This window comes from Marmota marmota, unplaced genomic scaffold (assembly GCF_001458135.2).
Source record: "Marmota marmota marmota unplaced genomic scaffold, marMar, whole genome shotgun sequence".
Taxonomy (NCBI): domain Eukaryota; kingdom Metazoa; phylum Chordata; class Mammalia; order Rodentia; family Sciuridae; genus Marmota; species Marmota marmota.
In genome coordinates, this window is record NW_025999999.1 from 3,014,677 (window position 1) to 3,032,649 (window position 17,973).

The 17,973-nt window shown below is 50.9% G+C and overlaps 1 protein-coding gene across 1 annotated transcript in view; it reads right to left on the reverse strand.

Moving 5' to 3' along the window:
• Positions 1-1,616: 1,616 nt before the first annotated feature.
• Slit1 (slit guidance ligand 1) overlaps positions 1,617-17,973 on the reverse strand; it is a 137,076-nt gene continuing 120,719 nt past the window's right edge. Inside the window, exons 29-37 of the mRNA XM_015494847.2 lie at positions 15,370-15,509; positions 15,145-15,238; positions 12,686-12,823; positions 9,114-9,351; positions 7,398-7,528; positions 6,893-7,047; positions 5,594-5,882; positions 5,065-5,276; positions 1,617-4,342 (exon numbers count right to left, since the gene is read on the reverse strand). Coding sequence (XP_015350333.1) covers positions 4,104-4,342; positions 5,065-5,276; positions 5,594-5,882; positions 6,893-7,047; positions 7,398-7,528; positions 9,114-9,351; positions 12,686-12,823; positions 15,145-15,238; positions 15,370-15,509 — 1,636 coding nt within the window. The 3' untranslated portion in view covers positions 1,617-4,103. The remainder of the gene's footprint in view (positions 4,343-5,064; positions 5,277-5,593; positions 5,883-6,892; positions 7,048-7,397; positions 7,529-9,113; positions 9,352-12,685; positions 12,824-15,144; positions 15,239-15,369; positions 15,510-17,973) is intronic.

The window sequence follows — 17,973 nt, forward strand, 5'->3', positions numbered from 1 at the left end:
TGAGGAGTGATAGAGTTCAAGCTCCTTATCTCAGGCAAGCCAGGTCCAACTGCCAGGCTCTCTGTGGCGCTAGTGAAATGTAGTAGAAAGTCTTTCCATTTGCATTGTATTCTTTCACCCCTGCTTAAGGCAGGTCTGGTTAAGGACCCAGCAGGATGGTGAGAATCAACTTAGCAAGTTTATCTAACACTTGCTATCAACATGCAGAGCAGCATCCAGTGAGAATACGCAGCAAGCTGCAAGGCCATCCTTGACTTTAATTCAGAGGCTGCTACTGCAGCTCCACAGATGTGGGGGGTTTTAGCCCAATTTTTAAATATATATTTAAGGACTAAGGATTTTTTTTAAACAATCAGATTGAGATTTGTGGGCTGGGGATATATTTCAGTTGATGGAGTGCTTGCCTCACATGCACAAGTCCCTGGGTTGATTATCCAGCACCACCAACACCACCCCCTACAAAAAAAAGTGAGATTTCTAAGGTTGAGGATCTGACTCAGTGGTAAAGTACTTTGCCTGGCATGCCTGAGGCCCTGGGTTTGATCCCAGAACCAAATAAAAAAAATTTTTTGAGATTTCTAGCTTATCATTTAAAAAAAGATGAAGATATGATAGAATTAACTTATTGGTATGCATCATCTAGTGCTCAGTAGATTGGAAAATGCTCTCCAGGTCACATAGTCCCTAGCTGTGTCAATTGCCATTTGTCACTTTACAGTAGGAAAACCTTTTGATATACTACTGTATCAGAAGTGACAACAGAAAGGATAGGCTCAGAGGGTGTCACTCACTTGACTTTGGTAGGTAATATCCTGGCCAGTACAGACACTTGAGCCTACTACCCTAGTTGATCCCATTTTCTTTCCTCCTAAAATTTTCAGTTACCAATTGTCAAGACACTGAAGTTACCATCACTGGGCACTTTGAAGGTGGCCCTTGTGCTGGTAAGGTGTTGCTTGTGTGACCATTGCCTATATTTTCAGTGGGAAATAAGTCTGTGGTCCTGTCATTGGGAAGAAGGCCAGCCAGGTGCTGTGTCATCAGGAACCTTATAAAGCTTGTCTGCCAGGGCCCAGCCTCACCCAGACTCCCAAGTGCAATTTTCTGGTGTGAGAAGGTGACAGAATCCCCACAGAAGTATGTTTGCCTCCTTTCTCCACTGATCCCTATGAACCACTGCGTAGAGACAGGCAGTTAATCTTACAGGACATCTGAGAAGACACACTGCTGTCTAATCTGTTGCCCTGATGCTTCGAAGCCCTCAGAGACAGGTTGAGTGTAGGTGTGGCTCTGTAGACAAACACCTTAAGAGTAAAGGCAAGCATTTGGTGAGAGGTGAGGATGTGCAGCTTCCCCAGACCATGTGTGCTATACCCTCTCTGGCTCATATCCCCAGCCAGTTCTAACTGCTGGCCCCCAAACCCTTCTTCCTTCCGGATGGACAGACATCCTCTGCCACTTCAGGAACAGGGCTCCAGGGCAGACATCCTGCATGTGGGGATACTGTTGGGCATGGCATCAGCCCTCAGGCTCTTAAGCCCTGGGAGGGTGAATGCAGACAGGAATAGGCTCACCTTGGTGGAGAAAGAGACCAACCAAACAGAATGTAAGTGAATAATGTCATGTTCACATGAAAGACAAGACAATATTGGCATTCTAAAACAGTACTTCAGGGGAAGGGCAGGTGCGGCACCCTCATGGGCTGTCTAAACCAGTCTCTTAGAGTCGATCCAAATAAGACTACAGAAACCCCACACCAAAGGTCACGACCACATAGCATCTGCAAATCAAAACAAGACATTGGAGTTGACTTTAACATATAAAAATACTATAACAAAATGAAATACAAATATATATTAGAATCTGTAAGTATTCTGTATAAAGAGATACTTTCGTGGTTAGGCTAACAGCAGGCAAAGAGGAGAAAGTCGGCCTTTTCCATTTCCTAACAGTCCCAGAGACCCATGGCTGTCACCAGTGTTGCTGCAGAGAACAGCTTCTCAGGCTTTGCCCTGCTGGGTGTCTTCAGTGCACATAATGGAAGCAGCCAGTGGCAACCACAAAGGAACTGAAGACATTTGCCAAAGGGGGACAAGATGCAGAGGCGATTTCTCAGCAGGTGGTCTCCCAGTAGCCTTCTTCCAGGACTTCACCAGTGTGAACAGGCACTGGAGATGATGACCAGGGTCCCTAGTGGCTTGCAGTTGGAGGATAAGTTGATCTTGGGGCATGTGGCTCTCCTGGCCCCTTGCTGCCCTCGGCTTGTAGTAGATTCTAGTCCTCAGACTCAGCCAAGGACTAGCATGGCAGGGCCGATGTGGGTAACTTTAGGCTTATGCAGTACTGCCTGGGAACCATCACACTGGCCTCTCACCTGCTGTACCCATGGCCCTGGGGAAGGGGTGGCATCACCTTTCTGTAGGTGCCCCTTTGTGCAGAGTGACGAGGCCTCCTGCCAGTCAGTGTTCCTCAGCTTGGGAACTGGCTTCTCCAGCTCTGTGGGGACCACCAGGGAGGTGAACTTCCTCAGGGCTAGTGAGTCCAACATCTTTTTTTTTCAGGGAAGGGGCAAGCTGACTGCTCTTGCGTGTTTCAGCCCTATGCAGGCTAGTGTTGCTCAGAGCCTCAAGACAATAAGAGCCCGGCCCCCTGGTGAGGGTCAGATCCTGCCTTGAGGACACTTACCCATTTGAGCAGAGCAGGGCCCTCTTTCCCACCCCAGGGTCCCAGCTCATACTTGCAGGCATGAGTGCAGGTGTGGTGGAATGTGCCAGGCTTCTGTGGCTGCAAGAGGCTGATGATCTCTGCAGTCAGTGCTAAGGGCTCCCCCTTGCATACTCAGGGCTACATGCTCTTCGGGAGACATCTGGAAAGAAGAGTAACTTTTCCTCCCTTTGCTAACTCTCAGATTCAGAAATCACCTACTTGATTCACCATGCCAGATAAGCTGTGTCAGAGAATCCCACACCCAGTAGCTCGAACACTAGGGTGGGCAGCTGCAGTCTCAACAAGGGTCAATGGCCAGAGCCCCACTGGGCTCTACTCTTCCCAGGCATCCTGGTCACTCCTGCAGTGCACAGGGATTGGTTCATGCCCGCCCATTAGGGCTGGATGCCCACAGTATCCCGTCCCAGGTTAGGCACATAAATACTTGTGGCTGTGATTTATGAGAATGGGACTTCTAACTCCTCAGGTTTCCTTCTGAGACCACAGCAGGAGAATCTTTCCCAGTTCCTTTTGTTCCTCCCCATTTTATAGCTGAGGACCCTGAGGTCCAGATGGAGAGAAGTCTGCCCAGCATGACAGCTGACAAAGGCCATGATGACGACCTTTGTGACCCCAGTGCTCCCTACTGACCTTCAGTGCCAGGAGACCTGAGCTGAACTTCACAAAGGAGACCCCTGCCTGGTCACCAAACCCTCACACCTGACCCATTGCCAGTAGTTCACCAACAGCTTGTAATGGGTGGGTGGCTGGGGAGCCCAGGTGCAGTGTCCCTTGCTGGGCTAGTGATGGAGGCAGGTGATGTTTACTCAACTGGAGCCAGACCTTCCTGCCCTCTTTGGTGGGGTCTGCCTTCCCCGGGAACCCCCTCATAGAAGCTACAGTGGTCATCCTACACATCAGGATTCAAGGCCTGGTCTTAAGAACCAACTCCGCCCCAGCATCCTTCCCAAGCAGTGCCAACCGGGTGGGGCAGCCCCTTTCCCGTGGCAAGAGGAGGCCCTTCCGCTCTGCCCGCGGCCTGCTGCCAGCAAGATGCTGTGGCAGCAGGAGTGAGGCCGTTACTCGCAGAGGCCCCAGGGGGAAGGCCAGCTTGAGAAAGGATCAGCCCCCTTCTTCAGACCAGGTAGCAGGCATGGAGGGGTGCCACCACTCTGCCTTCGTGGCCTGACCTCACGCACACATTCATTCAACAAATATTTATTAAGCGCCTATTTGTGCAAGGCACTTCCGGAGAGGGCGGCAGCTTGGCCTCGCCCCTCCGCCCGGCCAAAGCTAGAAAGGCTGTCGAGGCCACCCGCGCTGCCCAGGGCCTGGCGCCGTCCTGGTGATGGCCCGCACCCCCAGCCCAGCTGCCGCCCGCCGCCGGCCCGCGCCCACTACGCGCAGAGGGCACAGCCGCACTTGGTGGGCTTCTCCACCTCCTCAGCAAAAGAGGTCCCATCGCTGCACTCGAAGGTGAGCTTCCTCCGCTTCAGCCGCAGGCCCCGGCAGCAGCCCTGGCCCGGGCACGTGCCCCGGCACTCCACCCACGACAGTGGGCGCGTGGTCTGGCAGATGGCATAGCCCCTCTGGACCCGGTGAAAGTCCCGCACAGGGTCCCCCCGGCATTCGGACTCTGGATGGGACAGACACCAAGAGAAAGCCTCAGGGTACACTCAGGGTCCAGCTGCTGCCCCAGGAGAAGGAGGAGGAAGCGGGCAGCATGCTCTCACGCCCCTCTGTCCCCAGCGTCCTCCCACCTTCTGAGCATGCACCTTCGCATAGCTTCCTCCTGGGGCCCACAGTGTGGCCAGGGGGAAGGAGGAAATTCCTAGCTGCCGGAGTAAGATGTCTCCCTTTACAGAAGCCTGGAGGGGATGATGACATTATAAAAGAAATCCCTGCTGGGGAGGTGATGGCCCAAAGGGGCCCCAGGTCTGGGTTTCCCCTGCTTCCCCTGCCCAGCCTCAGCAGTCTAGATTCCGACTCAGCATCCTGGTCAAGCTGTCTGGGGAGGGCTTGAGAAGGGGTCCCAAACCCTCAGACTTCGGCCACTCCCAGGTCCAGAGTGGATGGGACCAAGATGTGGTGATCTGGCTAGAAGCTGTTACCTAGGTGATCTCTTCTGTAACCAGAGACCTCAGCCAAAAAGGGCAGCTGAGGGGTGGGCTGGACCCAGGGGAGGTGGGGAGTGGAGCTCAGTGCACAGAGGGTGGGGGACACCAAAAGGCCAGGAGTAGCCTCAAGTGGAGAGGAGTGGGGAGGGTAGCTGAGGTTGGGAGGAAGGAAACACCAAGTTGCTATGCATTTTGTGGGGAGAGACCCTGCAGAGGGCACATCAGGAGGGGGGCCCCTGACCTTGCTCACACAGCTTGCCCGCAAAGCCAGGGTCACAGACACAGTGTGCCCCCTTGGTGGCCGAGGCCTGGCAGTGGCCATGCAGGCACTGCAGGCCCCCACAGGGCTCTGCAGCCGCCCCAACCTGGTTGCACAGAGCCCCTGAGTACCCATCCTGGCACTGGCAGCTGTAGGAAAGGGCGTCAAGGGGCACACATTCCCCATGGACACACCTGGAGGAGACAGAGAAAAGTCACCGTGAGGACCAGCCAACCCAAGGCCCACCCCTCCCAGCCTTGACTTCACAGGACTGTTATTTTGTCACAAGATTTAAACCAAGGGGAAAAAAAACAATTCTGTTTGTCCTTATGAGCCTTTTCCTGTTAATAAACATGGAAAACCAGTATGGAGGTGGGTGGGGGAGCTGTGTTAGGTTCCGTGCTCCAATTTAGGGGTTTCAAACTACAGTTTGAGAGGTGGCCCTCACATGGACAAGTAGAATGTGGGAAAGGGCAGGGGCAAGGCCTCCCTCAGCCCACCCCATACTCACTTGTGCCCATGGCAGGGGCCGTCAGCTGGCTGGTCGCAGTGCAGGCCCCCCCAGCCAGCCTCACAGTGGCACACAGGCCCCGGGCTGGCACTGGGCTGGCAGATGCCACGCAGGCAGTAGAGCTTGCGGCAGGGTTCGCAGCCCGGCACCACGCCTGGTTTCATCTGCGTCTTGGTGAAGTCCTGCAGCTCATTGTTGATGTACAGGTTTCGGATACAACCGTGGAAGCTGGTGCCATTGAGGATCTGCCACAGGCGGAAGGCAGCTGAGTTCACGTCCACGGGCATCCCTGGGGTGGGCAGGGAGCAAAGCCAGGCTGAGTCAGGCCGGGCGTAGCACCCAACTCTGAGATCTGCTAGGCAGCTCTAGTGTCCCCTGTTACCCTCAGTCTCTGTCCTTCTGGCCCTGTGACCCTAAGGCTTTGCCACCTGGAGGGCCAGATTCATTTCCCAGAAGCCACGGAAAAGCTGCTTTCCCTGGGATGACAGCTGGGTTGTCAGCCCGGCATGGCAGTTGGCAAGTGAGGTTCCAGGCTGCCCTACCCAGGGCTCCTTTCTCCCCTCTAGAGCACTAGCTTTTATCACTCGAGACCCCAATAAAAGCCAAGGACTTGGCCTGAGCACTGGCCCCCTTGGTTCTGATGGTCATTGCTTCCCAGCTACCCTCTGAGATCGGGGTTCCAAAATCTACCTGACAGACGACCAGCGACTTGCCTGAAGTTGCTCGAAGAGCAGAGACAGAGGTGGCACCAGAACCAGGGGGCCAGGAATCAGCAGCCCTCTCCCACTGTACCCAGAGCCTGGCTCCAACCAAACCAGAAATGTCTGTGGGTGGTGGATGGGATCACCTGGCCTGCAACACCTGTACGGCCAGTGGGTGTTTACAGCTGATGCGTGGACTGCCTCTAGCAGTAGCTCTGACCTCCGAGGGCCTAAGATTGGGAATGGAGCCCCTTCTGGCCCAAAGATGAGAAGAAAGGTGAACACGGTGAGGGAGACAGCCGGGAAAGCCCCAGGCCCTCTCCTAGGCCTGTCCCCCATCCTTCTTGGTCAGCAGAACTGGGCAAAGAGCAGCCTGGGCTCCAGGCAGGGGAGGACAATCCACCAGCAACTTGGCCTTTCACTAGGACAACACCCACCTCTTGGCATTTCCCCTCACAGTGCAGTGCCCTGGGTATCAGGTCTCCTGGGCCACTCAGGCCAGAGAGCCAGAGGCCCCCACCTTGGGATACTGACATCATGGTCCAATGGAGAATCCTGGAGAAAGACAGCTGCAGCGTCCCCAGCACCAGTTCCTCACCTCCCACGTAAAGAGGGGCCTCGCCGTTGAGCGTGGAGTGTTTGCCAAAGTTGTCCATGGTCATGGGACTGCCACCGTCAATGGAGAGATTCACCATCTGGTCAAAGGTGACCAGCTCAACAGTGTGGAACTGCCCGTCATTGATCGTCTCGGCACTGGAAGGAGATGGGGTGCCCCCACCCAAAGGAGTAGGTGTCATTTTGGAGCACCTCTGGCCATTGGCCCAGTAGCTACTTCCAAAGTGACTAAATCTGTCAGGCCCCTTTCTGGGGCCCTAGGGAGAAACTGAGAAGTTAGGGGCAGAGGCCCCCACTATTGGAGAACCTCCTCTGAGGTTAGGGTTGGGATGGGGAAGGAGAGGCCACCCCTTAGACCTCAGAGAGCCTCACGCTAAGCTGGGGTTGGACCTGATGGGCGGCCCAAGTTTCTAGTGGTCCCAACAACTATACTTCCCTGGCAGTCGCCCTGCCCCTGAGGGTAGGTGGGGAGCACGAGGAAGCCCTACCTGTAGATAGCAGAACTGGGGTAGCTGCCTGGGTCATAGCTGACACGCACGTGGCCCTGGTACAGCTCAACTGCGATGTGGTCGTTGTCTCCATTGTACAGCAGAATCCCGTTGTCCTCTGCAGTGGAGACCTAATGGGCAAAGCACTTTCTCTCCCACCCCACCCCTCACAGTAGCAGTGGGTGGCACAGAAACTGGACAAGCCAGGCTGTGTGCAGAGGCATCCTTCCCTGCCTGGCCAACCTCCCCAGGGGCCACTTCTCTAGGAGGCACTGACAGAGGCTGGCAGTCTAGGATTCAAATACCAACAACTGCCAGTCTGGTCAGGTCCAGGCAGAAGGACAGACAAGCCAGCTGAGACCTAGAAAAGATGTACCAGAGGAACAGAGGAATCTTGGGGAGTCTGCCCCAGAGAGGGAGAGGCAGACTGGGACCCCCCACTCCCAGGTGAAGGGAGGGCCTTTGTGGGAGCTAGCCACACAGGGTGAGGACTAGAGAGGGGACAAGGGCAGGAGGGCTGTCTCAGCCAGAATTGTCCAAATCTGGAAAGAGCCTCTCAGGAGATAGTGTCTGTCACTGGAGCTGTTGTGACAGACAAGACAAGCAAGAGCAGGATTTTTGTTTGGAAGGGAGGTCCCCTCAGTTGCTCTGGGGGCCATGATCTGTTCCTTCTGCCTTGAGTCTCTCCCCTACTATCTTCTGATAAAGACCCTGAGCCCCTGATCCCTGGAGGTGGGCACACGGTTCAGGCAGGACCCATCATACTACCCCATCTCCTCGGATCCAGCGGTTGGTACAGGGATGGGCATGTGACTGAGACCGGGCCAATCAGAGAACTCCCCTGAGACTGCTGATTGTTGTCTGTTTAGAGCTGGCAGGGAAGAGCCCCTTTGGGTCTGGTAATGGGACTTTCTGGGGCTATGAGGACTAGACCAAGGATGAGGGTTTGGGTGAGTTTCATTTGTTAAGCAGCTAAGGCTGGCTCTTGTCCTGCTGTGAGGATAATGTGAGTGGACAGGATTTTGGAGAAGTGACGTGGGGAGGAGAGCCGAATGAGCATGTGTGGGAGGCTGAAAGGTTCTGAGAAAAAGAAGGGGACAAAAGAAAGAGAGAAGAAAGACGTGGCATTTGCCATCAGGAATGGAATTTTGGGGAGAGAGATGACTAAGGAGGAGTCTAACTTTTCTTTGGGGTAATATGCAATACAATCCACTCTCCCAAGAAATATTTAGCAGAATATGGATATACAAAATGTGCACATTTCTGTGTTGTTGAAGTGGAACTTGCTTTCTTTTTATCTGTAACATGATCACGTTCTAAGACAAAATAGAAGATATAAAAAGGGCAACTCAGGGAACTTTGGTCAGAGACCCAAGCCCAGAGCTCTGGCCACATAAAACCAGCCTGTGTGCAGCACAGGAGGCAGAAGCCAAGGAGTAGTTGAGATAGAAGACGGTGGGGAAGGATCCTGACGAGCTTGGTTTTCTGAATCCAGCCTCCCCGCGGACTGCCTCCACCTTGCCTGATGTGTGGCTTAGTTACCTTCCCAACTGTCCAAACCGGCTCAAGCTGAGTCCCCAATAGCCAGGAGGAGTTTTGACTGACACATGTCCCTTCTAGGTCCCCTAGGCAGAGGTACGGTCTGATGCTCTGACCTGAGGCCATGGTCCCCTGTTCCCTGACTCCCTCTTGGGAACAGGCGCCCTGGGTACCCACCTGTAGTGTGATATTAGCCCGTGGCCAGTTCTGCAGGTCAGTGAACTGCAGATAAGTGTCCCGATCCACAAAGTTGACACTGAGCAACTTCTCACACTCAGGGCCACCGAAGCCTGGGAGGCACTGGCACACAGGCCGGCTGCCCTGGTCCACACAGTTGGCCCCATTCTGGCACTCAGTCCCCTCACAGGGGTTCCTGGGGGCAGGTGGGTGTGGGGGGATCTCACAGAGCTGTCCGCTGAGGGGAAAGGACACAGGTCAGAGAAGGCCCAGCCAAAGGAAGAAGAGTCCTGGAGAGGAATTCACTAAACATCCTGGGGAAACAGAGCCTTAAAGTGACAGAAGATGTTCTTAGTGAACACTTTTTTCCCCCTGTGGAAGGGTACTGAGCACAAGTGTGGTTGGCTGGCCCCTGGTTCAGCAGCACGGACGTTACCTGTCAGAAGGGGAAAGCCTACTGAATCTGCTTGTAAAAAGGTCTCAGGTGGTTCATGTGTATAATAATGATTGAGAAGCACTCACTGCTGGTGTCAGTAATATGGGAGTAAAGAAACTGAATAATCACAGAACTTCCCAGGCCTAGGTGGTTTCATTGGTGAATCCCACAAAATATTTAAAGAAGAATTAATATAAATTCTTCACAGACTCTTCAGAAAAATAAAGAAAAGAAAAAAAAAAAAACTAACTCTGATACCAAAGCCAAAGACCTCACAACAAAAATCACAGACTGATATCTCTTATAAATATGGGCACAAAAATCCTTAACAAAATATTAAGGACTGGTAGGTAGTTGAATGATGGAGCACTTGCCTAGCATGTGTAAGGCTCTGGCTTACCCAACCCTGGAACACACACACACACACACACACACACACACACTCACTCATACACACACAAACATCAAAACCAGCATAAAAAGCATTATATACCATGATCATTTGGGATATACCCCAGGAATCCAAGGTTGTTTTAACTCAACAAATTAGGAAGTTAATTTAATGAAGGGCACCCACAAAAACCATATAACATTTAATAATGAAAGACTGAAGGATTATCCCCCAAGACAAGGACATCTGCTCTCACAGCTTCTACGCTATATTGTACTAGGGATTCTATCCAGATCAGTTAGACAAGAAAATGAAATAAAATGCATCTAGATTTTGGAAAAAAAGAAAACTATCTCTACTTTCACATGACATGATCCTATGTAAGAAAATCCTAAAGAATCCACTAAAATGCACTCAGAACTAATTAAAGAATTCAGCAAGATTGCAGGATACAGTTGATGCACAAAAATCAAAGGAAAAATGAAATTAAACAATCAATTCCACTTACCATACCATTGAACAGAATAAAATACTCGGGAACAAGTTTTAAGAATAAGTGCAAAACTTTCTTTGATAATTACAAAACAATTATTGAAAGAAATTAAAGAAGGTCTAAATAGATAGAAAGACATCAGAAGACTTACTAGCATTGTTCCTGAAATTGACCAATATGATCCCTATCAAATTCCTGATTGACTTCTTTGCAGAAATTGACAGATGGATCCTAGAATTTTTATGGAAATTCAAGGAACCTACCTAAAATAGTCAAGACAATCTCCAGAAATAATGAAATAGGAGGACTTATGCTTCCCAATTTCAAAATGTATTACAAAACTACAGTAATCAAAACAATGTGAGGCTGGCATAAGAAAACCATACAGGTCAATGGAATAAAACTTGGGAGTCTAGAAATAGCCTCACACTTATAGACAACTGGTTTAAAACACACACACACACACACACACATACACGACAAATGGGAGGGGAAAATAGTCTTTTCAACAAATAAAGTGGATATCCACATACAAAAGAATGAAGTTGGACACCTTCTTTACACCATATATAAAAATATCAAAAATGGGTCAATGACCTTTTAAACTTAAGAGCTAAAACTATAAAACTCTTAGAAGACCACATAGATATAAATCTTCATGATCTTGAATTAGGCAGCAGATATAACACCAAACATACAAGCAAAAAAAGTAAAAAATTCATAAATTAGAAATCATCAACATTTAAAACCTGTGCATCAAAGGATATTATCAAAAGACTGGTGGGTGTGTGGCTCAGCAGTAGAGCACTTGCCTCCCACATGTGAGGCACTGGGTTTGGTCCTCAGCACAACACAAAAGTAAATTAAAAAAATAAAGATACTGCATCCATGTATAACTAAAAAAATATTTAAAAAATATGACAACCCACAGAATGGAAGAAAATATTTGCAAATCATTTATCTGATAAGGGCCTTGCCTACAATATATAAAGAGCCTTTACACTCAATGATAAAATCTCAATTGAAAAAACAGGCAAAGGACTTGACTGGACATTTCTCCAGAGAAGATATCAAAAATGCCAATAAGCACATGCAAAGATGCTCAACTTCATTAGCCTTTAACAACATGGAAATCAAAACCACAATGAGATATCACTTCACACTCACTAGGAAGGCTAGAAACCAAAGACAGCAGTTGTAGAGGGTGTAGAGGAATTGGAACCCTCATACACTGCAGGGGGGAATATATAATGATGGTGCCATTGGAAAACAGTTTGGCAGTGACCATGTGATGCAGCAAGTCCCCTTCTAGGGATATACCCAGGACAATTGAAAATGTATGTCCACACAAAACCCTCTTCATAGCATCAGTATTCATAATAGTCAAAGAGTAGAAACAACCTAAATGTCTGTAAACAGATGAGTGGATATCAAATTGTGGTATATCCATACAATGGACTACACTCAGGACTGAATTGTTGATAAATACCGCAACATGAACAAACTTTGAAAATGTCATGCTAAGTGAAAGAAATAGACACAACAGACAATGCATTGTATGATTCCATTAAATTGAATGTCCAGAATATGTTCACAAACACACTTATTAGTAGATTAGAAAATGCTGGAGGGTGGGCCGGAAGTGACAGATGATGGGTATGGAGTTTCCTTCTGGAATAAGGAAAATGTTCTAAATCGATTATTGTGATAGATGCACAATTCTGAGGATATATGAAAGACCATTGAATTTTACACTTCAAATCTTATGGTATATGAATTATATGTTGATAAAGGTATTTTTAAAAAACAACACAAGGAGCTGGGGTGTATCTCAGTGGTGGAGGCATGTTTAGCATCAGTGAGGCCCTGGATTCCATCACCAGCACCATGAGGGTATAAAAGAAGACACAAGCAGAGCGTGGGAGGTGGGTGGCCAGAAGGCAGCCCCTCCAGCTTCCCAGGGGAGCCCCCAGGAGAAGGTAGATGACCTTTACGGCAGGACATGACTTCCACAGTTCAGCCCGAAGAGTAAGTCATGAACACTTCCCAGTAATCTGTACCTGCCTCCCATCCCCCACTAACAGGTTAGGGACCCTCTGCCTAGGTTCTGAGCCATACATGACTTTCCCAGGTTGCACAGCTAGGATTGGCAGAACCATGGTTAAAAATCCAGGATTCGTGTACCACACTCTGACCCAGCCAGCCCAGACGGACAGCTAGAGCAGCGGCTCAGGTGCATCCCGGTGGCTCACCTGTAGCCCTCGGCACAGAGGCAGGCATAGCTGTTGACCTCGTCCACGCACTGAGCCCCATTCTGGCAGCGATGATCCCTGCAGTCGTCCTGATTCTCACTGCAGTTGTCACCCACGTAACCTGGTGCACACTCACACCTGGGGGTGGGGGGTGGGGGTGTCAGCCACACAGCCCAGAGCCCAGGTGGCCAGGGCCCATACTGAGTGTTCATGTGACAGAGGACCTCAAGTCCCTGTGGAGACCACCAGGAGGCCAAAAAGAGTCCTGGATATAAAGGGGACCCAGCCCATCCTGAGAGTGTTTTCCAGCGTGAGAAGAGAGTTTATGTGGGGGTGGGGGGACCTGGATTGAGAGGGTGGAGTGTTGGAGGCTGCGACCTCACCAGCCACTCCTCCTGGCAAACTGCCAGGTGCCATCTTGACTTGGTCATGGCCTCCAACAGTGGAGGCCCAGCAGCAGGAGGAAATGAGACTTTTGTCCCAGAGAACCTGCCTCCACATGCAAGGCCAACCCTCTTCTAACCTGCCCTGCTGCTCAGCTACTCCCTCCGTGCTCTCGCACAACCCCGGGCACATCATGGTCTTGCATCACATGGCTCAGCCACCCTCTTACCCAGACTCTCCAACTCTGTTGGGCCCATCCTTTAGCAGGGCATGTGCCTCTCAATAGGAACCTTGGCCCCAGGCCAGCCTCCCTCTAGCCTCCCAGCTCTCACCACATCACTGTCTCCCCCCAAATCTGTCTTGGCCAACCATTTGCCTATCAAATAAAGGGCACACTCTCTCTCCCCTTTCCAGTAATGGCCTTTCAAGACATTCCCTGTCCTGCAGCCTATCCGCTCCCCCCACCAAGCCCACACCTGCCAGATACAACTGTTGATTCTGGAGCACCCTCTGCATGGTGCAGCCAAGCCAATACCTCACCTCTAGTGAACACCACCCCTCACTGAACAATCTCTTCTCTGAATCCTTTCTGAACTCCGAACTCCACTGTTCAACCACACAATGAGCAGATCAGTGCCCTTGCCTGGATTATTTTACTCATTCCTGAACTCAGTGTTTTTCAGGATCTAAGAAATATCTTTCAGCCCGCTGCCTACACACACACACACACACACACACACACACACACACACATCAATTTGGTGCAACAATATTTATTCTTACCTTATAAAATGGTACATTGCTCTCTGACGTTTTGTTTTTTTTTAATGTTAACGACTTACCCAATTGATCACTATCTACTTAAATTGGGTCTTGAGTTGCATTTTGAAAAACTGTTACAGTAGCTGAACCACCACCCACTCCATCCATCCATCCATCCATCCACCTACCCACCCACCCAGTGACTGTGTATTGAATACTGTCTGGTTTCTAGGCACAGTGCTGAGTGTCAGTTCCATCTTGCCACCACACCAGGATAGGAAGTTGAGAGATGTGCACTGTATAACCCTGTGCTGCAGCCTGGGCCCAGGGCAAAGCACAGTACTCGTTCTCTGTGGCATGAAGGATGATGCCAGCAGTTCCAAAGCGGGTTAGTTGCCTGTTTGAAATCCTGCTCCATTCCACCCTCTGAGACACAGCATCTCTGAGGAGGATACCTGCCACCCAGTGTGTCCCTGGTCTGCCCTGCCACTGCAGGAGTGTAGCATCTGTCCATCATTTGTATGGAGGTTTGATGCAGCCCACTGATGGTGTATCCAGGCCTCAGTCATCTTCTGACACTAACTTTCTGCCCATGGATATCAGGCAGCTCTTGCTAGATGGCAGGCTTCCTAGGGGATTCCACCCAGCGATGACAATAATATAGGACAGCAATTCCGTGCCCAAACCTCCCGGGGCTGAACGGGCTCTGGAATTCAGAACTTCTTGGCATTGGTAAAATAGTCCATAAAACAGTGGATGATATAACCTGCTGAGGTGGTCGGAGGTGGCCCTATAAGCCGAAAAGTTTACATTTTGGTAGTAAAATCTGTACATATCCACACTCCATGAGATGAGCAACAAGTGGAAATGGCCTCATATCAGCCCAGCTCAGCCCTTCTTAACAAATATGTTCGGCTGAGGGCCTACTGTGCCTTCGGAAGAAGTTTTTGGTCTTTAGAGTTTCGTGGATTTTGTAATTGGGATAAACAGCTGTGGATCTGGAACAATTGACTCTGGAGGTGGAGAACTTGGATGCTGGACACAGAAGAAAGTGCTTGTCATATACTTTCTCACCTAATCATTGCAACCACCCCAGGAGGAAGCTGTTGCCACACAGCTGAAGATCTGAAACAGTGCAGCCAACTGATTCATTCGGGGTGATGATGCAGATAGGTCTCTCTGGCCAGAGTGGTACCCATACCCACCCTCTGCACCCTGCATCGCTGAGACCAAACCCTCTGACAGGTGAGAACAGGAGGGATGGGGAGAAGGCAGAGCCCAGACTGAAATCCCTGGCAATGGGTGCCACTGACCTGGGCCCATCTGCGGTGCCCACACACTGGGCCTCGTGCTGACATGGGTTCAGATCCGGGGAGCAGAAGTCCACCAGCTGCTCACAGGCCCTTCCTGGGGGAATAAGGAGCAAGAGGCAGGAGAGAAGCCAGGCCCAGCAGAACCTCCTCAGACACTGAGAAGGCCCCAGACCTGCCACCCACAGCACAGGGCTCCGGCGTGTGCTCTGGCCCCACCATGCTTACCCGTGTACTGCAGGGGGCACCGGCAGGTGTAGTTGCCCACACCATCCACACAGACGCCTCCATTGGCACAGGCATGCTCCACACAGTCATCCGTGTTCACCTCACAGGTTGGTCCTTCAAAGCCGATGGGACAGGAGCACCTGTGGGGGATGGTAAGAGGGAGAGGCACAGATGGAAACCTGTGTCCCCACTTGATCATCATTCCACAGAATCAGGGTTTCTACTCTGGGCCAGGCCCTTGGCAGGGGCTGTTAAGGTAAGTTACAGGTGAACAAGACCGACACTGCCCTCAAGGGACTCAATCACAGTCTAGTGAAAAAGACCGGTGACTAGAGCAGAGGTGGGGAGTGTGGGGTGATAGACGTGCCTGAAACCAGGGTGTGGGCAGACAGGGGCAGAGGACAACTAACTCCTCCTTGGTGGGGTCGCCCAGGGCAGGTTTCCTGGAGGAGGGGACAAATTGACCTATTCAAGGACCCAGACAGAAGGAGCAGGAAGGGGAGGGAAGGCAGCAGGGACAGAGGAATGTCCAAAAGCCTGACTTCCACGCACATCCTCCAGGAAGGGCCCTGCTCATCCACGCAGTTCAGGGGCAGCATGTGGAGCGCAGGCTTCAGGGAGAATGGGGCTGAGGGGGGCAGGAGCTGGGTTGTGGAGGGTCCTGGAGATCAGTGACCCTCAAACCAGGGTGATAACTTCCCCTGAGGCACCTGAGGTTTTCCAAGTGGTGTGAGGGTCAGAGAGAGGTCTGAGAAATTGACATCCCCCTCTTCAAATGTCCACACAGGCTCCTCCCTAAGCTGCTCTGTCCAGGACTCCCAAGTGCAAGGTGTGAGGCACCAAGTAAAACAACAACTGGGGACTCTGATGCGTAGAAAGCAGAACAAATGGTTTTGTAAGTCAAGAGGTTTCCGGTTCCGCATGTTGCAAGTGATGGGAGGCCTCACGGAACTCTCAGCTGACAGAGCATGAAAAATACCTTTGGTGATAGATCACTCTGGGGGTTTGGGTACATCAACTGGGAAGAGTTTCAAAGAACTGAGTGACATGGCTATAATAAAACTCCTCTTAATCCTGTTGGTGTATTTATGTGAACAAACTTTCCCAGCATTTACATCTATAAAAACAAAGCCAACAACCAGGGCTGTTGAGCCCTCTCCTGCTCTGTCCCATCACCCCTGGACACGTGAACCCATTCAGAGAAGAAAAGAACTCCAGAAAAGTACCCTGTCCATACCCTTAAGTTTCATTAAGGGACACAGTCTAGTAAGATTTACCTTCATGCATAATAACTACCAAATTTCATCATGTGGTTTTCTTGTTTTGAATGATTGTATGTTATTGGCAATTGTCATGAAAACTCAAAAGAAGCTAATCAGACTTATGTTGACGAGAAATACCAAAAAGAAGACTTTACATGTTAACACTTAGACTCCTTGTTGGTGGCAGAGAAGCCAGCAGGTGCTCCCGAAGAGAAGACTGTGGGGCTTCAAATCCTAATACACTCTACAGAGAATGGGAGGGGGGAGCATGATGGGAACACTAGCTCCAGGAGAAGGAAGGGGTGTGGGGAGCATTTCCCTGCATTCAGGGCATTTAAAAATGGTGTCAGATTGCAATGCTCTTCCTATTGCCACTGGAGGATAAGGAAAGAGTGACTAAGTGATCGTTTCATCTTTAAATATTAATAACATTCACACTATCTAAGACCTTATCTACATTGCAAAGAAAAATTAAATTTTATTTTGATGAAAAATTTTAGCTGTCAATCTAAGGACGGTGGTACGGGTTTATATTTGGGGGTGGGGGTGGGGGTCGGGTAAAGCCCTCTGAAGACCCCAGCTGCAGGGCATGTTCTGGGGTTTAATTTTAATGGCGTGTGGGTGGGTGTGGGTGTGCATGTTAAGCTGGGATAACAGGGTCACTTGGCATTGCAAAAAGCCCCTCTGGCGGGAGCCAAGGATAGGGCAGTGGGAGTGGGCAGGGGCCGGGGGAGCCTCCGGTGTAGGGGTGACTTAAGGAGGCACCCCCTTCTACCTGGAGGGCCCACCCGGGCGTCCCAGGCTGCAGGGCTGCTGAGTGCGAGGGGCCTCAGTCCCCGCGGAGGAGCGGAGCCGGGAGGGGAACGCTGCTGGGGCTGCGGCCCAGGCTGAGAGCAGGAGGAGGACGCGTTTCCAAGGCGACGCTGGGAGAGGCCTCTTAGACTTTCGTGTTTTACGTCTGGTAATTTGGGTTTGCAGAGGCAGGTTTGGCCATTTCTGCCGGTAGATTCAACATCATTTTCTCAAGAGCCAATTTACTGAGCGGCCAATTTATTTTCCAGCAACCAAACACTCTGTACTCTGGGAGGGTGAGGGGGTCGGTGGGGGCAGGAGGCGGAACAGATCGATGGGAGGGGCTTAGATGGTGACGTCAGCAGCCGCAGGACCTCAGAGAGAACTTGAGGTTGGACTCTGCACTCTACAGGGAAATGAGTGCTCATGGTGGGTCCAGAGGGCTGTCCCCTCTCTGCGGTGGTCAATGTGAGTCATGAGATCTGGGGAGAACCCCAGAGGGAATGATGGGGACTTGGCACCCCTTCTGGGCAGGCCTCACCCACCCAAT